General features: G+C 40.1%; 2 protein-coding genes across 4 annotated transcripts in view; one reads left to right on the top strand and one right to left on the bottom strand.

Annotated features, from left to right (window-relative positions):
* Positions 1–285: 285 nt before the first annotated feature.
* On the top strand, positions 286–18,194 carry aasdh (aminoadipate-semialdehyde dehydrogenase). Of its 3 annotated transcripts, none has more exons than XM_042416523.1 (14): positions 286–649; positions 11,271–11,391; positions 11,694–11,971; positions 12,058–12,250; positions 12,339–12,580; positions 12,678–12,787; positions 12,874–13,046; positions 13,745–14,063; positions 14,147–14,265; positions 14,347–15,061; positions 15,951–16,114; positions 16,627–16,752; positions 16,861–16,992; positions 17,732–18,194. In XM_042416523.1, the coding sequence occupies exons 1-14, from the start codon at positions 411–413 to the stop codon at positions 18,125–18,127; spliced, it is 3,327 nt and encodes a 1,108-aa protein (XP_042272457.1). In that variant the 5' UTR covers positions 286–410; the 3' UTR covers positions 18,128–18,194. The 3 variants fall into 3 exon arrangements, with proteins under 3 accessions (XP_042272457.1, XP_042272458.1, XP_042272460.1); XM_042416524.1 differs by having other exon boundaries at positions 287–649; positions 12,681–12,787; XM_042416526.1 differs by lacking the exon at positions 286–649 and adding an exon at positions 9,956–10,018.
* LOC121900313 (proteoglycan 4-like) overlaps positions 6,458–18,284 on the bottom strand; it is a 676,357-nt gene continuing 664,530 nt past the window's right edge. The window contains exon 2 of the mRNA XM_042416544.1: positions 6,458–8,066. Within this exon, the coding sequence (XP_042272478.1) occupies positions 6,626–8,066 (1,441 nt within the window). The 3' untranslated portion in view covers positions 6,458–6,625. The remainder of the gene's footprint in view (positions 8,067–18,284) is intronic.

The raw sequence follows: 18,284 nt of genomic DNA, 5'->3' as shown, positions 1-18,284 counted from the left end.
ATAATAGGAAATCATGTATATTAAATCGCGCTTTGAAAAACAAAACGCAAACAGTTGCGTTTTAAGTAGTATGGTTACTCATATGTAGCAAAGATAAAGTGGAGTGAATGTTAACTTATGTGTCCACTTCTGCGTAACGATATTTGGTTGATAGATAGTTGAAGCATCAACACACACCCACGCATGTTATAAAGGCAGAGTTTGAGACTTTGGCATGAACGCGCTCAAGATGACGTACATTTGCATGCCATGCGTCATCTGCACTCGACAAACGTGATCCTAGCTCCGTCATATCACATGGACTGGGTATAAAATATAAACAAAGCATCCTTTACGTGAACCGAATAACATATGCATTAAAATGAGCATGGGTGGAGGATTAGCAGGTGGTCAGTGAACTCATCATCAGCATGGCTGCTGGGACGCTGCAGGATCTTGTAGCCGCCGCCGCCTCTCTGCACGCTCACCGGGCAGCTGTGGTGTATGATGATGGGTCAGTTTCGGGGAGCCCAGTGTCTCTGCGGTACAGAGATCTGTCCGAACTTGCCGGTGAACTGTCTCATATTCTGCGGGACAACTGCTCTTTGCACAACGGCGTGATCGGCCTGTATTGTAGTGATGACTTGTTCACACCTGTCTGGATTTTGGGGTGAGTCTACTGTTGTTACTGAAGGTTTAGCACTTATTGTCAAAACATAATGTGTATGTCAGTGTGTGGGCTAGACAAGTTTGAATTACCATGCCATGACAAATGACTGAAGCTCAAGTCTGCTTCTGATTCGAGGTGAAGAGAAACATAAATAATGATATTTAGTGGCTGATTCTCCGTTTTTTCAACACTTGTGAAAAAAGTGATTTCAGATTTGTGAAACTTCTATTTTACGGAAAACAGAAAAAAGGGCAATTTCACAGCTTTTTCCTCATCCAGACTACGTTAGACCAGGTCCAGATAAAAAAAAAAACAACACTATATTTAGACTTGCCAATCTTAATAATAATAATCTAGTCCAAGTTTGATGAGTCTAGGTATAGTTGTTTTTTAACTGGACCTGGTCTAATGTGGTCTGGGCGGGGGAAAAAAACAACAACATAAAGGTTTCACACAGATCTAGAAAATTTGACATGGGGTGGCAAGAGGTTTTGGCAGGGGTGACATGTGATCCCCAAATAAAAATACCATTCTGTAGGTAAATGGGTTAACAAAAAGATCCATTAATATATTTTATATTTATTCTTACATTGTGTTATTTTGATACACACATTCTTAATGATGGACAACAGGAACAAGATACCAACATTCATCCAAAACACTGTGCAGCTCTTACTGGCTTTGCACTAACCATCAAGTCATGTTCAACCAGTTTTTTAAGACAGCTAAAGGTGACAGTTGTGAAAAACGTTTCACAAACATATCTAATATCAATACTGAGTTTTCTTGCTGAAAAAGCTGGAAATATCACCACTTTTGCCCTTCCTTTTCATTTTTGGTCTGCACTGCACGGCAGTCAAACTACTCTGACCTACAGTAGTCAAGATGTGAGAGGATCTTTTGGTTAAAAGTCATGTATTACATTACACTGTAGGAGTATGTAGTTAATAAATAACAATAAAACAATCAAATCAATCAGATTTAACACTGAGAGATATTTAGACTAATTAATCCCCTCATGGCTAATATATTCAGTCTGACAGTCAAGAAGGCAGCAGCCTGTGTGTGTTTCGACTCTGTGCTGTAACTTACTGTGTTAGGAGGGCAGTTATGTATTTGTTAATCAAACAAAAATAATAGATCTCCTAGCATTGATGTTCAGTTATTAGGCTACAGTCTCCACAACTCACTCTCTAAATGTGATGGATTCAAACATAACTTAAAGGTGCAGTGTGTAGAGTTAATTCATTCATTCCTATGAAAGTTACTCAGTGGGGTGTGAAGCCAAAAAAGCCACTTCTCATTGCAAAGAAATACCTGGATGAAGACATACTGCACATGCTCTATGGGCCCAATGCATCCATAGAGCATGCTCAGTAGAGACTTCCGCTGGCCGAGACTGCTAACTTTCAATTTAGCTCTGTGGCTAACTTGAATGGGGATAAAACGATTCAATCAATGGATGGATCAAATCCTGATAGTGAAATGAGTCATTATGTGGGAGTTGTGATGCTTAAAAAAATGATCTGCTTACTTACAGACGTCTCTTTTACAATGTAAGTCTATGGGAAAAAGTCTTTTTGGGCCCAATAGCATCACATGACGTTGTAATTAGGGTAAACATCCCTATTAAGTCCACGAACCATATAAGCCCACTTGCAACTTCTGAGTCAAATTTTTTTTTTTAAAACACATCATAATTTTTTGCTGTTTGATGTTTCTTCCCATGACACTGCTTGTTACATAAATGACACTTTTTATTGTAAGTCAATCAGATTTGTCAATATTGAGTTATCGAAGCATATGTGTGACATGTGCCTGCTGATCCCAAAAGAAGTTGCAAGAAAACTTTGGTGATTTTGGTATCCTGAGAACATAACATTTTTTGCATATTTCTACTCCTACTTTTGGCAAATACTCAATTGTTATTTTAAGAGATTAGTGTTTTGAATAAGACATATGTTAGAATATTACTTGAATCAGAAATATTGTTTCTTTTGAAATCAAAATATGAGTTTTAGCAAGCAAGCAAACAGACCACATGCTGCATCAATACAGTAGCTGCATAGTATGGTTCATTGCAATGACATATAGCATGATAAGTCTATATAGTTTACATTTTTGTGTGCAGTTTACATTATTATACTGTTAAATAGATAATAAATGTGTATGTTTATCTTTATTTATTTTTTAATTAACATTTTTATCTGGTGGGCTTAAAGGGGATGCTACCAAAAAAATCCCACTGTTTGGGGTGGATATAAATGAGTATAACTAATTATTTCTCAGCATGATCAATTAATATTCTTTATGTTATGTTAGCCCACCATGTATAGATTTATTTCATATAGTTATTTTTTTTTAATGTCATGTGCATAGAATAAAATATTCTGTCTTTTAACCATAAATTCACTGATGTTCCCTTTAAGCCCACCTGCTCCCATTAAGCCTACTTGACTGTGTTTTAATGGGGATTTTGTCCCTTTTGACTTTTGAACCATTTTCCTCCCTAATTTTACCCTCACTTCATGAATCAGCTCAATAAATCAGATAATTACTACCCATATTTAAATATCACTGACATTAAATAGGTCAATTCATTCTGGACAGCCCTATATTCTATCCTAACATAAGCAATATTTTTCTAATCTTTACTTTTCAGATAAGTTTTAGTTTAAGATGAGATAATGAGCTTCAAGATGTTATGACTTATGTCTCCTCACAATGAACTGTATGTTTTAATGTTACCCCACAATGAACTGAATGGTTTTAAAATGTGTTCTTACAATGTTTTCAAACCATTAGCCTAAATGTGATTAACATTTGAAAATCAGTTAAATTTATTGTTTAATTTAAATCCTGAAATTGACTCATTTACCATCCCTAGAACATTAGTGTTGAATCTGCAAGCTGTTTTTCTTTCAGTCAGTTGGTGTTCAGAAATCTTCATAAAAACATCTTCGTACTTTCAACCAGCATTTATCAACAAATCATAAAGTGGGCTTATTTGGAACCCATTAACCCCATGCCGGACTTTTGACATATTTTGACAAATTAAACAATAAAAACAAACTGGAATAAATGAATTATTGACACTTCAAATGAGAGATTAGACTTTCATTTTAACAAAAATGTTCTCACTTAAATTGGGGCATTATATATGAAAAATGTCTGAAAAGCGGATTCGGTGGGCTTAATAGGGATGTTTACCTACACGGTTTGGCCACTATGTCAAATTGGCTTCAAAACCCGGCGCTGTTCCTGGGGGCTTGCTCTTAATACATCTGTCACTGCAGGATTTGAGCGGATCCACCATCTTGGACAGCCAAGTATGGCAACACCACTTGGACAAACCACATGTTTTTTTCGTTTGTTTGTTTGTTTATTGTTTATTTTATAGAACACACATACATTAACAGTTTGTTCACATAGATTGTAAAAAATATATGGACGTAGAGCGGTTTTGAAGCTCACTGCGGGTGGCTCCAGCCATAGCCATCTTCGCGACCTAGCGGCTAGCGACCTGTCACTCAAAGAGGCCAGTCCCTTAATTATACATAATTTTACGGCTTAATAACATTTAAACGGGTTAGTTATAAAAAAAATTTTTTTTAAAAATATCCTCTGTACAGTTGTCATGAAAGGGAAAATTAGCTACAGAGACCAAAACTGTTTTTTGTACCAGGCTGTAAACATGTTTATTTCTGCTGTAAAGTTGGACATTTTAACATGGAGGTCTATGGGGACTGACGCACTTTTAGAGCCAGTCTCAAGTGGCCATTCAAGGAACTGCAGTTTTTGGCACTTCCGCATTGGCTTCATTTTTCAGCCACGGAGGTTTCCGCTTCTTTGTACACACAAAACTGTCCACACCAGGGCTATGTAAGCAAAGTTTACAAGAAAAGAAAAAAAAAAGTATTTAGAAAAAGTAATACAAATTCAAAATAATTTATCATCGGTTCATAAGAAATTTATCAACAACACAGTTAGTTTTTAATTTCCTTATTATTCTTAAGGCCTCTTATTGTGGTACATTGATGCAGTTCGTGATAAAAAATGTCCAAAATTTGGTTTGAATTCTGCCCATCTCTTCTTGTGAATGTGGAATTTTCCCAATAATAAAATTAAGTGTACAAAAAAATTACCTTTTTCCTTCTCATTACCTTCAAAACATATAAAAATGTCTTTATCCTGAAATCGGATTGTTTGCCCAGTTTTCCTTCTTATATAATGCTGAACATCCACCCAAAATATTCTGGTATACACAGAGTGACAAAACCAATGACAGATTGTTTTTTCTTCAATCCAAAGAAATTGCAAGAACACTCAATATTAATTCTAAATCACTCTAATGTCCTTTTTGCTGGATATATTTGATGCAAAATTTTAAAGAAAATCTCTTGAACTTCATTAATAAGACTAAATTTGTCCCCTGCTAGCCAAATTTTCTGCCAAATAATTTCTCCATAAAGCGAAGCCCAAAAGAATCCTCCTGGGGGCAGAGTTACAGCTTGTATGTAATTCCAGATGTATTTATTGGAGCATTTATTCTTGGTAATGTCAACTTCTCCAAAGAATATACCACTATTGAATGGATCGTAACTGATAACCTGAATTCAGAGAGGAATTCACTATGCGTTAATAACTGCCCATCAGCATTAACAAGTCATTTAACCAATACAGTGATTTATTTTTATATTGAATATTCTTGTTATTCCAAATGTAGTAATTAGTTGGTGAAAAATTATGCTTGTAAATCGGTTTCCAGGCCAGCAGAGCTTGTTCATGAAAATTTGGTAACTTTACAGGTAACGTATCAATTTTGTAATCACATTTCAGCAGAAATTAAACTCCACCCATTCAACTAAATACATATTTAGGGAAGGTATTCCAAATGTTGTCTTTTTCTTAGACAAACCAGACACATGTTGTCACTATAGGATCTGAGTGTCAGCCGTGGATTTTACGAACGTTTTTCACAGCATATGAGTTATTACATAAAAGTGTTTGGTGTTTGACAATATCTGACACTTTTAAGCAGGAATTGTTTAAGAAATATATTCAGAAATATGGGGAAACTTCCCTCACATTTGCAGCATTTTCAATTTACCTTTTTACTCCATAATTCCAAATTCTGTCTGTATACATTAAATAGATACTTTATGCAGTGTAGCACAAACGTATTCAGTTCTCTGAAGGCTAATAAGATGACACCTACGCAGATGCGCCTGTGTGATCTTTTAATGCAGTTTTAAGTTCCAGACAATTATATTTCTGCACATGCATTTGTCTATCGGATATAGAAAGAAGAGTTTGTCCTGCTCTAGATGTTTGTAAGTAAAAAGGTACTGTTGTTGATGAGAAATTATATGACTGGAAAATATAATCTCCAAACTCATAATTTCAGAGTTATATCCTGACCCCAAATTGTGATATACGTCCAGTAATTAATGGGTTAAAGAGGATTATTTAGTAAAAAGATCAACATTTAACTGTATTTAAACTGCAAAACGAAGACAATAGAAACAAAACAGTATAAACATCTGAAAATATAGACACAGTTTCCAAAAGTTTTTTCCAATAAATAAGCAATGATGTGTTTAATGTTTTTAATGTCATTTTCCATGATGTGAAAACATTGAACTGTATTGAAAAATATATACCAAAAAAATGTATACTTTTCATGTATTTAATGAGAAGAAATTAAATGGGTGTTTATGTGTGTGTATGTGCGTGGATATACGTGCACACATACACACACATACACACACACGCACACACACACACACACACACACACATACACAGACACATACAGACATAATAGGAATTAGGAAATGCATAAATATATGAAATGCATGCATTTCATATATTTATGCATTTAATGAGAGGAAAAGGGTAAACGGGAGATTAGGGGTGAGGGTTAATAGTAGGTGGTGTGGTGGTGGGAGAGAGGTGCAGGGTGGAGAGCTCCAGTTTATTTGAATAACTGGCGGAATCTTTTCCACAGAGATTTCTTCTTGCTTTTCTTGGGCTCTTGTTCTTCTATCTTGATCTCATCTGTCTGCTTCTCCAGGTCAGACAGATCAGTCAAGCCACCGCTGGCTCCCTCCCTCACCTCGGGGGTCTTGTTACTGAGAGACTCCAGTAGAAGGGACTTTTCCTCCTTCCACTGGCGCCTCTCGTTCTCGAGGTCCTCTTTAGCCTGCTTGAGTGCTGCCAACAAACGGGAGGTCTCATCCTGCTGTTTGGCCAGGAGATGGGACCTGTCCTCCTCCCACTGGTGTGTTTTGTATTGCAGGTCCTTGTTTGTCTGGACCAAGGTAGCCTCCATTCTAAATGTTAACTCCATGTTTTGGGCCAAGACCATTTCCATCTCTCCCTGCTCTTTCTTCTCAGCCTCCAGAGCGTTCTCTAACTGCCTAATTTTATTAGACGCTTCACTGTTGGCCTGCCTCTCTTTGGAAAGCTGAGCTTTTAGAAATCCTTGCTGGAGGTTTGCCTCTGTTGTTTGGCTCTTCAGCAATTGTTTCCATTGCACTACCTCTTTTAGCAGGACTTCTTTCTCCTTTGCCAGTTTGGAGATCTGCTCCTCCTTCTCTTCTCCGATCCTCTGAAGCTCAAGCTCAGGGATCTGGAGCAGAGCCTGGTTGGTCTGCTCACAGTAGACCTCCACACTGGTTTTCTGGACTGGACATGCAGGCAGTTGTCCTGCTGTCACAGTGAACCCTAGATCAGCAAATAATTTGGTTAATGTGGTTGGATGTGGCTCCTGAGGAGCTGCTGCAGGCTCTGGCTGTTGGAGGGCTGTGGCAGGCTCTGGCTCCTGAGGAGCTGTTGCAGGCCCTGGCTCCTGAGGAGTTGTTGCAGGCTCTGGCTCTTGGAGGGCTGTGGCAGGCTCTGGCTCCTGAGGAGCTGTTGCAGGCACTGGCTCCTGAGGAGTTGTTTCAGGCTCTGGCTCTTGGAGGGCTGTGGCAGGCTCTGGCTCCTGAGGAGCTGTTGCAGGCACTGGCTCCTGAGGAGTTGTTTTAGGCTCTGGCTCTTGGAGGGCTGTGGCAGGCTCTGGCTCCTGAGGAGCTGTTGCAGGCACTGGCTCCTGAGGAGTTGTTTTAGGCTCTGGCTCTTGGAGGGCTGTGGCAGGCTCTGGCTCCTGAGGAGTTGTTTTAGGCTCTGGCTCCTGAGGAGCTGTGACAGGCTCTGGCCCCTGAGGAGCTGTGACAGATTCTGGCTTTTCAGGTGCTGTTGCAGACTCTGGCTCTTGGGGAGCTGTGACAGGCTCTGGCTCTTGGGGAGCTGTGACAGGCTCTGGCACCTGAGGAGCTGTGACAGGCTCTGGCCCCTGAGGAGCTGTGACAGATTCTGGCTTTTCAGGTGCTGTTGCAGACTCTGGCTCTTGGGGAGCTGTGACAGGCTCTGGCTCCTCAGGTGATTTGGCAGGCTGTGACTCTGGAGCTGTAGTTAGTAACTCTGGCTCCTGTCTCATCTGACCCTGCCTGAAATGTCGTCTCGGCAGGGCAGGGTAATCAGCTTTGTTATGTACCTGGCAGTACACCAGGTTGCTCCCCTCTTGGAGGTTTTTCTTCCATGGGTTTACCGGCTGAGGTTTTTCTTTCTTTTCCTCCACCACCAGTTGAGGTTTCTCCCTTTCCTCTTGGTCCTTTTTGCTGGCCCGGTCTTCGGTCTTGACAGACTTTTTTTCTGGGCTGAGGGGAGCACCACCCTGATTGTTGGAGGTACGCGGGATATGTTTGATGATCCTCTTGTTCCTGCCTTTCTTGCTTTTTTTGTTTCCACTTGTCTCCATCTTGAGATCGTTTCTGGACGCACTGGTTCACAGTAAGTGTTCACAGTAAGTGTTCACAGTAAGTGTTCACAGCAAGTGTTCACAGAAAGATGTCTGTGTCTCACTGCTGGAGGTCTGAGATGTAGAGTTGAGATTACTTTGTGACATGAACAGTTTTTATGATGCAATAAAAGCCTCATTTGCATAAAGCATTCTAGAATTTTTTTCAATCTAAAAGTAAATAAATAAATGTATAAATAATTATTTATTTATTTTTAATTATTTAATTATTTTTAAAAAATCCAGAATGCTATGAATATGTGTGTGTGTTTGTGTGTGTGTGTGGGGATACAAACACACACACACAAACACACACACAAGAAACACTTCTTACTCTGACCCTTTTACTTTTACACTTTTCTCTCATAAATACATCAAAAGTATACATGTTTTTTGTATATTTTTTCAATACAGTTCAAAATTTCACAGTATGGAAAATGACATTAAAAATTGGAAAAAAAAACCTTTGAAAACTGTGTTTATATTTGTAGATATATTATATTTGTAGTTTATACTGTTTTGTTTCTATTTTCTTGGTTTCACAGTTTAAATACAGTTTTTACTAAATAATACTCTTTAACCAATTAATTACTGGACATATATCACAATTGGGGTCAGGATATAACTCTGGAATTATGAGTTTGGAGTTTATATTTTCCAGTCATATAATTTCTCATCAACAACAATACCTTTTACTTATAAACATCTAGAGCACAATTAAAATTTGTCTTTTTTGACTCTTCTTTCTATATCTGATAGACGAATGCCTGTGCAGAAATATAATTGTATGGAACTTAAAACTGCATTAAAAGATTACACAAGTACATCTGCATAGGTGTCCTCTTTTTAGCTTTCAGAGAGTTGAATACGTTTGTGCTACACTGCATAAAGTATCTATTTAATATATACAGACAGAATTTGGAATTATGGAGTAAAACGTTAAATTGGAAATGCTGCAAATGTGAGGGAAGTTTCCTCATATTTCTAAATATATTTCTTAAATAATTCCTGCTTAATAGTGTCTGATGTTGTCAGCAGATATTGTCAACAGCTTTCAAACTTCTCACACAGAACAGCTTTTCCACCAGTGTCACATGACCTAGTCAGGAAGTGTTGGATGGTGTAACAACACTGGGGAATATCATGTAAGCAATATAATTCCACTTGCTAAATATAAATATTCCCCTGTATTTGAAGTCATTAAAAATCATTATCAAAGACATACAGTATTTCCTTTTTTTGATTATATTGGAGAAGCAGAAAACGACAAGTGATTAAACGGACAGTAACATATTGGCATCAGGCGCTGCGAAGATGGCAACAGCTGGAGCTGCCCACTTTGAGCTTCAAAACTGCTCTATGTCCATATTTTTTACAGTCTATGTGTACAAACTGCTAATGTATATGTGTTCTATAAAATAAACAATAAAAAAACAAACAAACAAATGAAAAAAAACATGTGGTTTGTCGAAGTGGTGTTGCCATACCTAGCTGTCCAAGATGGCGGACCCGCACATGCATACACAGGTATGTGCAGAACAGATCGAGCAGTTGGTACAGATTGGGTAGTGACAAGTGGGTCCTCTTCCACAGAGGCTGCCATGTTGCACCGCCATATTTCTACAGTAGCCCAGGACGGACAAACCAAACACTGACTCTAGAGAGGACCTTTTGCATTTTGTGTGAACTTCGCAGCCACCATAGGTTCCCCTATGCGCTTGGAAGGGGAGGGGGACGGGTATTCAGTTGGTTGCAATCTGCAACCTCACCGCTAGATGCGGCTAAATCCTACACACTGGTCCTTTAACATTGTTTCTTTAACATTGCAACGGTGCCATGCAGCTTTTGATATCTACTAAAATCAAGGCTCAGAATGACAAAGGCTCTTCCAAATCACGTCTGGTGATGAACTCTGTTTTAGCTAGCAACTTAACCTTTGGCTAACGTTATGATTATGGACATGCTCTCATTATTGAATCAAGTTTAGCATACAGTAATTACATTCATTACTAATTTAACTTTGAGTTAAAGTGGTTTGGCTGGTTAAACTTCACACAGAAAACCTCTGACTTGACATCACCTCCAGATGCTGCAGCCGTCAGTCTGTTGTGTTGTTCTGACTCTGCAACTGTGTGTCTGTGCATGTTTGGAGCAGTGTCATACTGACAGTTTCCATGGGCCAAAGTGAGCATTATGTATTATGTATTTTCTTTCTATTTCTTGCTTATTTCAGTGCTTTGGACACCTAAAGAACATTGTGGTGACTGAAAAATACATTTATCTTATAAAACCTAGGGGGGCAAGACCTACAGTAGTCAGCTGCCCCTCTTGTCCCCCCTCTAGATCCGCCCCTGGTTTCACAAATCTGAAACTGTGTTTTAATGAGTCTCTGGAGTCTCCTTGTTAATCTAGTTCAGATTTGACAAGTCTAAGCACAGTGGTTTTTGAACTGAACCTTGTCTGATGTGATCTGGATGGGAAGAAACTGTGAAATCGCCCTTTTCTCAGTTTTCATAAGCAAAATAGAGGTTTCACAAATCTGAAATCACTTTTCCACAAGTCTAAGTGGTGAAAAAAGGGAGAATCAGCCGCTATTGTTATGCATGTTTCCCTTAACTCAACTTTTCCCTTAACCCCGGATCGGAATCAGCAAATTGGAAGCTTACTTCGGCGTCATAAATTATCTTATTGTCTTAATTGTCTTATTATGTTATAATGTATTCTTACATGAAAGATAATAATTTATTGTGTTGTTGTGTGTGTGTGTGTTGTGTGTCAGCATCCTGCAGTTACCTGCTGCCTATGTCCCTCTGGACCCAGATGCTCCAGGGCTTCTCTCTGCCCGAGTCATGAACCAGTGTTGCCTCAAGTACTGTGCTGTGAAGACTGACCTCCTGCAGGTTAAATATTTCATATTTTATGAATATAAATACCTCAGTAATTATTTAATGTCTAACTGCAAATACAACATTTGACAGTAACATTTAAACTTATTGTGGTTATTTGATTGAGTACAACTTTATCTAGTAATATGCATAATATGGACACAAATAAACATCTTAAAATGGCATTTCATTAGCAGCATCAACATGAATTTGTGATTTGTTGAAGTCTTCCCTCTTTCTGCAAGCTAGAGGATCACAATAATATGAATAGATTTGTATTAATACGCCCATTGATTTTCTTTCCTCTTCCCATCAAGCGATTCCAGGCAGCTCTCGTCCAACACGTGACTGCAGAGGTTTGTGTTGTCTTGCCCAAGTTCAAACTAACCCTGGTACGAGTCAAACCGCTGCCGGTTGCTGACCACAAACGAGGAACAGAGCAAACCGCTGCTGATCTCTGTGCTTCAGCTGCAGAGTTAAAGGACGCTGGGCAAGGAGACTTGGCATATGTGCTACACACATCTGGAACCACAGGCCTTCCAAAGATTGTGAGGGTGCCACACAAGTGTATACTGCCCAATGTACTGCATCTGAGGTCAGTAATAATACCTTTTTCTCACTATTGCTTCATCGAGTGCGCTATATATTTAGATGCTGTTATGAACTGCACCCCTCTCTCAGCTCTTTGTTTCAGATGAGTGCAGATGATGTGGTGTTCCTGGCCTCGCCTTTAACCTTTGACCCCTCTGTGGTGGAAATTTTCCTAGCCTTATCATCCGGGGCGCAGCTCCTCATTATCCCTGCTGTGATTAAGAAAATACCCAATCGACTGGCTCAACTGCTGTTCAAGAATCACCAGACAACTGTCCTACAGGCACGAGTCCATTCATCATAGGCTGTATTTAGAATTGCCAAGATCGTCTTTTCTGTTAGTACGATGTGTTTTTTTTGTGTTTCCACAGGTCACACCCACTCTGCTCGGCCGCTTCGGACAACGTATCCTAAAACAAGAAGTGTTGTCATCCGGCTCCTCACTGCGTGTGTTGGCGCTGGGTGGAGAGAGCTGCCCCTCACCGTCTCTGCTGAGCAGCTGGAGACATGAGGACAACAAAACCCACATCTACAATATCTACGGTATTACTGAGGTGTCCTGTTGGGCCTGCTGTTACAAAATCCCACAGTCTCTGCTGCAGTTTGACAACACGTGAGTATCCTCTGTTTGCCGCTGAACGTTGATTTTTAAATAAGCTGCAGTAAAACATTTGGTATCTTCACATCTCCATTTAACATTTCTGGCCCAGCAGCACGGTTTCCTCCGTGCCTCTCGGGACTCCTCTAATGGACACAGTGGTGGAAGTAAGAGATGAACTTGGCTGTGTTGTAACTGAGGGTGAAGGACAGGCGTTCATAGGTGGGAAAGATTTCAGTGAGTACAGTACACATGAACTAAACTGAGGTGAATAAAATCAAAGTAAATCTTTATGATGTTTGGTAAAGGTGGAGAGGACAGGGTGTGCCTCCTGGACGATGAGGAGACTATTGTCCCCGGGACGATGAGAGCTACTGGAGACTGGGTGAGTGTTAGAGACTCACAGCTGTATTACCTGGGACGAAGAGACAGGACGATTAAACGCCATGGAAAACGGGTGAACTTGGACAGCGTGCAGCATGTAAGATGTTTTTATGTATTATGTTTTGCCAAAATATTAATATAATTAATGATCAGTGTCATGTACAGTTGCATTTATTCCATTTATTGAGAAGAAACTGAGTACATGTACATTAAAATACACATATCAAAAGCAATAAAAAGATGGTGGTGATCTATCATAACCTGCTTTTGTCACATAAAAATTGTGTATGTCACAATGTCATTTTTCAGGAATAAAAAAAAAACTGCTTTGTTTTATCTTATCTAAGGCCTTTTTTGAGGAAAGCGAATTCAATGCTTTTAAGGCTTTTCAGGACCTGCAGATACTCTGACATCTTGAGGTTGAAAGTTCATACTTGACCCTTGGGCACAGCAGTTGGCAAGCAATCTGTTCAGGACTTTTTGATCTTATCACATGATCTTCCTCAGCAAATTAAACTGCTGTTGAAATTTTAACCTCAAGTTTTAAAACAACATGGACCTTTAATCTACCTTCCTTGACAACTGAGCAAACTCCATCTGCTGAGAAAGAACATGTGTTACAATTAAAAGCTCAAGAATGGACCTTGTGGTGAGATTTGTTTGTACATCTTGCTCTTCGCTTTCAAAAGACATCAACCAGAACAGAGGCAGCAAAGGATGATCATCTAGCATGTTTTGTATGTTTGCTGACCTTGTGGATGACAGAAGTATTCCTGTTTATTCCTCCTCCTCCAGCTCATAATGAGTCTGCCTCAGGTGGAGGCCTGTGCTGTGAGTCTGTATGAAGGCTCGCGACTGCTCGCCTTTGTTGTGACGTCCACATCTGGAGACCAGAAGGCTGCTTCTCCTCTCCCACCTGCACAGCAGCACGCAGAACAAACACCCCTGGCCTCTGCTGAGTCTCAGGAGGACGATGAACGCCACGAGGTGGAGACAGGCGGCGCAGACGGAGATCTGAGCGGACTTATTCTGAACCAGCTGTCTCTGCTGCTACCTTCTTACAGCGTTCCAGACACGCTGGTGCTGATCCCGGCCTTATCCCTGACTCCTCATGGTGAGCATCGGACACGCATGAGGAAAAACGGCAGCATTTTAGGGATTCTAATGGTGTGTTTTTGTCTTTTTGTTTTTTGACAGGAAAAGTAGACATGCAGGCACTTATGAAAATCTATCAAAGACAGAGAGAGTGTTTAGAGTCTGATTCTTCACGGGGAGATGTTGCCAAACTCCAGCAAACTCTTCAATCTTTGTGGCAGGTATGGCGTGTTTTTCACAACTTCTAAAATAATTAATTGTCAACATATGCACACTCAACATTTTGAACCACCAATCAACAGGATACTCTAGGTCTTGCTGAAAATGCAACTATTGATGAAGAATCCAACTTCCTGTTCAGTGGAGGAGATTCTCTGAAGGCGCTGCGCCTCTGTGAAGACATCCTCACTGCTACAGGAGCGACCTCACCTCAACTTTTGGAGGTTGTACTCGACGGGACCTTCTCTGACGTACTGCGTCACGTTGCCAGAGTAACACTGATGCTGCCAGTCAAGACCAGCCCGTCCTCAGCGTCTGAGGCCAAGAAACGACAGGCTGATGCTCCCTCTGTGGCGCTAGAGAAGAGAAAACGTAAAGACTCTATAGCAGCAGAGAGGCCTCAAGGGGGAGCAGATTACTTTGACATTCAGGCTGTTAAAGTTATAAGAAGAGCCGGTGAGGTGACAGAAATCAGAAATACAGAGACGAATAAAAGCTTGCAGGCTGATGCACTCGGAGAAAAGCGTGTGAGTAAGAAGAGCAGTGATGTTAAGTCCACAGCTCTGGGACTCAGTCTTAGCTGGTCCTCAGACACAGGTCGATGTGTGGACGCCTCCCCGGTGCTTTTAGTACAAGAAGGAGCAGACGATGGTAAAACAACAGCGTTCATCGGTTCACACTCTCACAGGATGCAGGCTTTAGACCTGGACTCCGGGAGCCTTCTGTGGGAGCGAGTTCTCGGGGACAGAATCGAGGCCTCGGCTGCCGTGTCTCAGGGTGGACGCCTCGTCGTTATAGGTCAGTATCAGCTCTCTGAATATCTTGTTGAAATATTAATAAGTTACTTTCTTTTAGGATAACTTTTGGATGCACCAAACCTGCTGACTCAACAACCCATTTACTTAACTATTTCTCTCCATTTTATGTATTTATTAATTATTTTATTTACTGACTGGTTTGCATACTTATTTATCTATCTTCTGTCAAGTTCCAATTCCCAAAACCAAAAGATAGCTCTGCATGATAGGACCATCTCATAGGGCCTATTCTCCATTTAACCCCCCTTCAAATAGAAAGATGCTCCTCAGACCCTTCCTGTAGGGGCGGGGGGCTGTTCTAGAGGGTACCTGACCTGCAACAGGCCAGCAACCTCCTACGGGTCTGGAAGTGGCAGGAGAGAGCAATGAGAGCAAGGAAGGGGGAGGAGGAGAGAAAGGGGAGTATGGACAGACAAGCAAACAAACTATAAAAAGAAGTGGTTGGATAGGAGTGGAGAGGGGGAGAGAAAAATAAAAAAATTCTGTCCTGACTCATCCTGGTTTCACCCTGGTGCCTCTTCGTCCCTGGGACCCAACCAGACATCCCCCCCCAACAACACTGCAGCTTTCTTCTTTTTTTTTTCTTTCTCTCTTCTCTTTTGTCTTCCCATTATATCCTTACATACACACACACACACCGCATGTATCTAGTATTAAGCCTAAATTTTATTTATTTTAATTTTTTATCATTTTGTTCATGTTATTGTTTTGTTTGGGTTACTGTCTGGTTCTCTTTGCTTCTTCTGTTTGTACTGTACTTTGTCATATGTGTCTTCATGTTAATCACTTATCCTTCCCTCAGTTTGTGTTAATCACATATTTTGCACTAAATAAAGGAAAAAAAAAGGTCAACTTTTGGATTGTTCCAGGTTGCTATGATGGCTGTGTGTACTTCTTGTGCTCTGCTTCTGGAGAAACACAGTGGATGTTTGAGACGGGAGACGCAGTGAAGAGCTGTCCCGCTGTAGATCCCCTCACAGGTCTGGTGATAGTGGGATCACATGATGGGCATGTTTACGCCCTGAACCCAAAGGTGAGTGTGTTTGACATGAAGAGATACCTGGGTGTAACGACTCCCGAAAACTCACAGATCTGAGTGTACATTTAGTGGTGTAACCAGTCAACACGTTCAATACAGCCAAAACCAAGACCATATGACTTTAAATTCTACTTTTATTTAGGTAAAACTTTGTAGCTTTTGAATAAAATAAGTGTTTAGAGTAGTTTGTAAGCTCTGAATTGAATCTTAGCAAAATGGAAGTTACGCTTTATTTGACTCACCATGACTCAAAGGCCTTATATATTAAAGAATGCACTATGATGCATCAGTTTTTACACAATAAAGTATGGAAAATCTATCCAAGTATAACGCATAAAATAGTGAGAATTTGTGGTATAAGGAGGCAGCAAGTGTTAAGTCACCTCTTCCACACGATTATCCATATTCTTGTGGCCTGGGTGTATTGTGTAATAGATGCTTTGATGTAAATGAGCAGATAAATGTGACTGATAGAGATGCATCAAGGTAAATGTGTGTTTTTTTAGGTCCAGCAGTGTGTTTGGAGGCATCACTGTGGGGGCGGAGCTGTGTTTTCCTCTCCGTACGTCAACGCCTCCCTCAGACAGCTATACGTGGCATCACTGGGAGGTCATCTGCTCTGTCTCAATGCTGTCAGTGAAGAAAATAAACATTTGACATCAGTTTTGTTTTTTTATAAGGGATCAAACACGACCATGGTACTGTCTGATTTGTGTTTTTTGTCCTTTGGTTTGTCCCAGGATAGTGGAGAGGTCCTGTGGTCTTACTGTAGAGACGTCCCGTTCTTCTCATCGCCAAATGGCTCCTCTGGTAACGTGGTGATCGGCTCAGTGGATGGAAACATCTGCTGCTTCAGCAATACGGGGAAATTGGTGAGAAGCAAAACAAGCACTATGTACTGTATTACAGAATTTCATTTTTATTTAAAACAGACTTTAAACAGTAAATGCTGCCCTTACAAACAGTAAAACACTAAATCACATGCTCAGTCCTTACAATACAGACACCTCATATTAGCACAATGCTTATCATTAAGTGTGTAGATCACTGAATTAATGCAAAAAGGTGCAAACATTTTTCTTTGTTTTACTCACTGAAAAGGAGAACAAAAATAAAGAGAAATGCTGTCTCATTCCTTTTGATTTTTTTCACAATGTTGCATTTGTGTCTATTACAGTAGTGTAAATAGTGGTTTATTATTATATGCTTTCTAGTTTACTGGACTTTAGATGATTAAACTTAAAAGTGACAGGAAACTGTTGAGGTTTGATGTCTTAAATTGAAAAAAAAAAGTAGTTGAGGAAGGTATTATACTATTGTATACTCTGACTTAATTATAATTGCTTACTGTTTGACAGCATTATTTGATGATGATTTCATTAAAAAATGCAACAATGAGCAAAATTCAGTGATAAACATACAAATAGTTTGGATGGTGTTATAAGCCTTTGGCGTTATATATTACCTAATTTGATACAAGTGTTGCTATGTGAGATTTTGAGGCCAATATTAGGAGCATTTTGTATTAAGACTTTTACCAACTGAAACTCTGTTCTGAAAATTGAGTCAAATTGGAAAACACTTCAGTGTGCGACTCTTGTTTCTCTGCAGCTCTGGCAGTGTCTGACTAAGGGACCCGTCTTCTCCTCTCCATGTGTCACACCAGACCAGCAGAAGGTCCTGTGTGGATCACATGACGGTTGCCTGTACTGTCTGAACTGTGCCGATGGCTCTTTGCTTTGGACTTTCCAGACTTCAGGGAAGGTGTACGCCAGTGCATGTGTGTTTGACGGCTCGGCTGTGGGCAGGAGGGGGATTCTTGTGGGCCTGGCCTCCACAGACGGCACAGTCTGGATCCTGGATGTTCAAGATGGACAAAAGCTGGCCTTGTTTACTCTTCCCGGAGAGCTGTTTTCATCCCCGGTGGTGTGGGAACAGTCTCTTGTAGTCGGGTGCCGCAATGATTATGTATATTGTTTAAAGCTGACTGTCAAAGAAGAAACATAGAAAGATGAAATGTATTTTTGCACTAATTTTATAATAAACACTGCTGGCTTTTCTGTGTCAGAGCAGAGAGGGTGCTTTGGGAAATAAGTTTTTAATTAAAGTTCCGGGTTTAAGATCTGAAACTAGAACAGGGAAATAATGAGTCCATCAGGTTCAG

Source organism: Thunnus maccoyii, chromosome 7, assembly GCF_910596095.1.
Source record: "Thunnus maccoyii chromosome 7, fThuMac1.1, whole genome shotgun sequence".
Taxonomy (NCBI): domain Eukaryota; kingdom Metazoa; phylum Chordata; class Actinopteri; order Scombriformes; family Scombridae; genus Thunnus; species Thunnus maccoyii.
The sequence above is the reverse complement of the archived record's forward strand: the minus strand, read 5'-3'. Positions and strand labels throughout refer to the sequence as shown.

What these genes read in the sequence shown, in the direction of transcription:
- aasdh (XM_042416523.1), top strand. Translation starts at nt 411, where the DNA reads ATGGCTGCTGGGACGCTGCAGGATCTTGTAGCCGCCGCCGCCTCTCTG. An exon ending in ACCAGACAACTGTCCTACAG is followed by an intron (nt 12,251 to 12,338) that starts GCACGAGTCCAT and finishes GTGTTTCCACAG; the next exon opens with GTCACACCCACTCTGCTCGG. An exon ending in TTTACGCCCTGAACCCAAAG is followed by an intron (nt 16,115 to 16,626) that starts GTGAGTGTGTTT and finishes GTGTTTTTTTAG; the next exon opens with GTCCAGCAGTGTGTTTGGAG.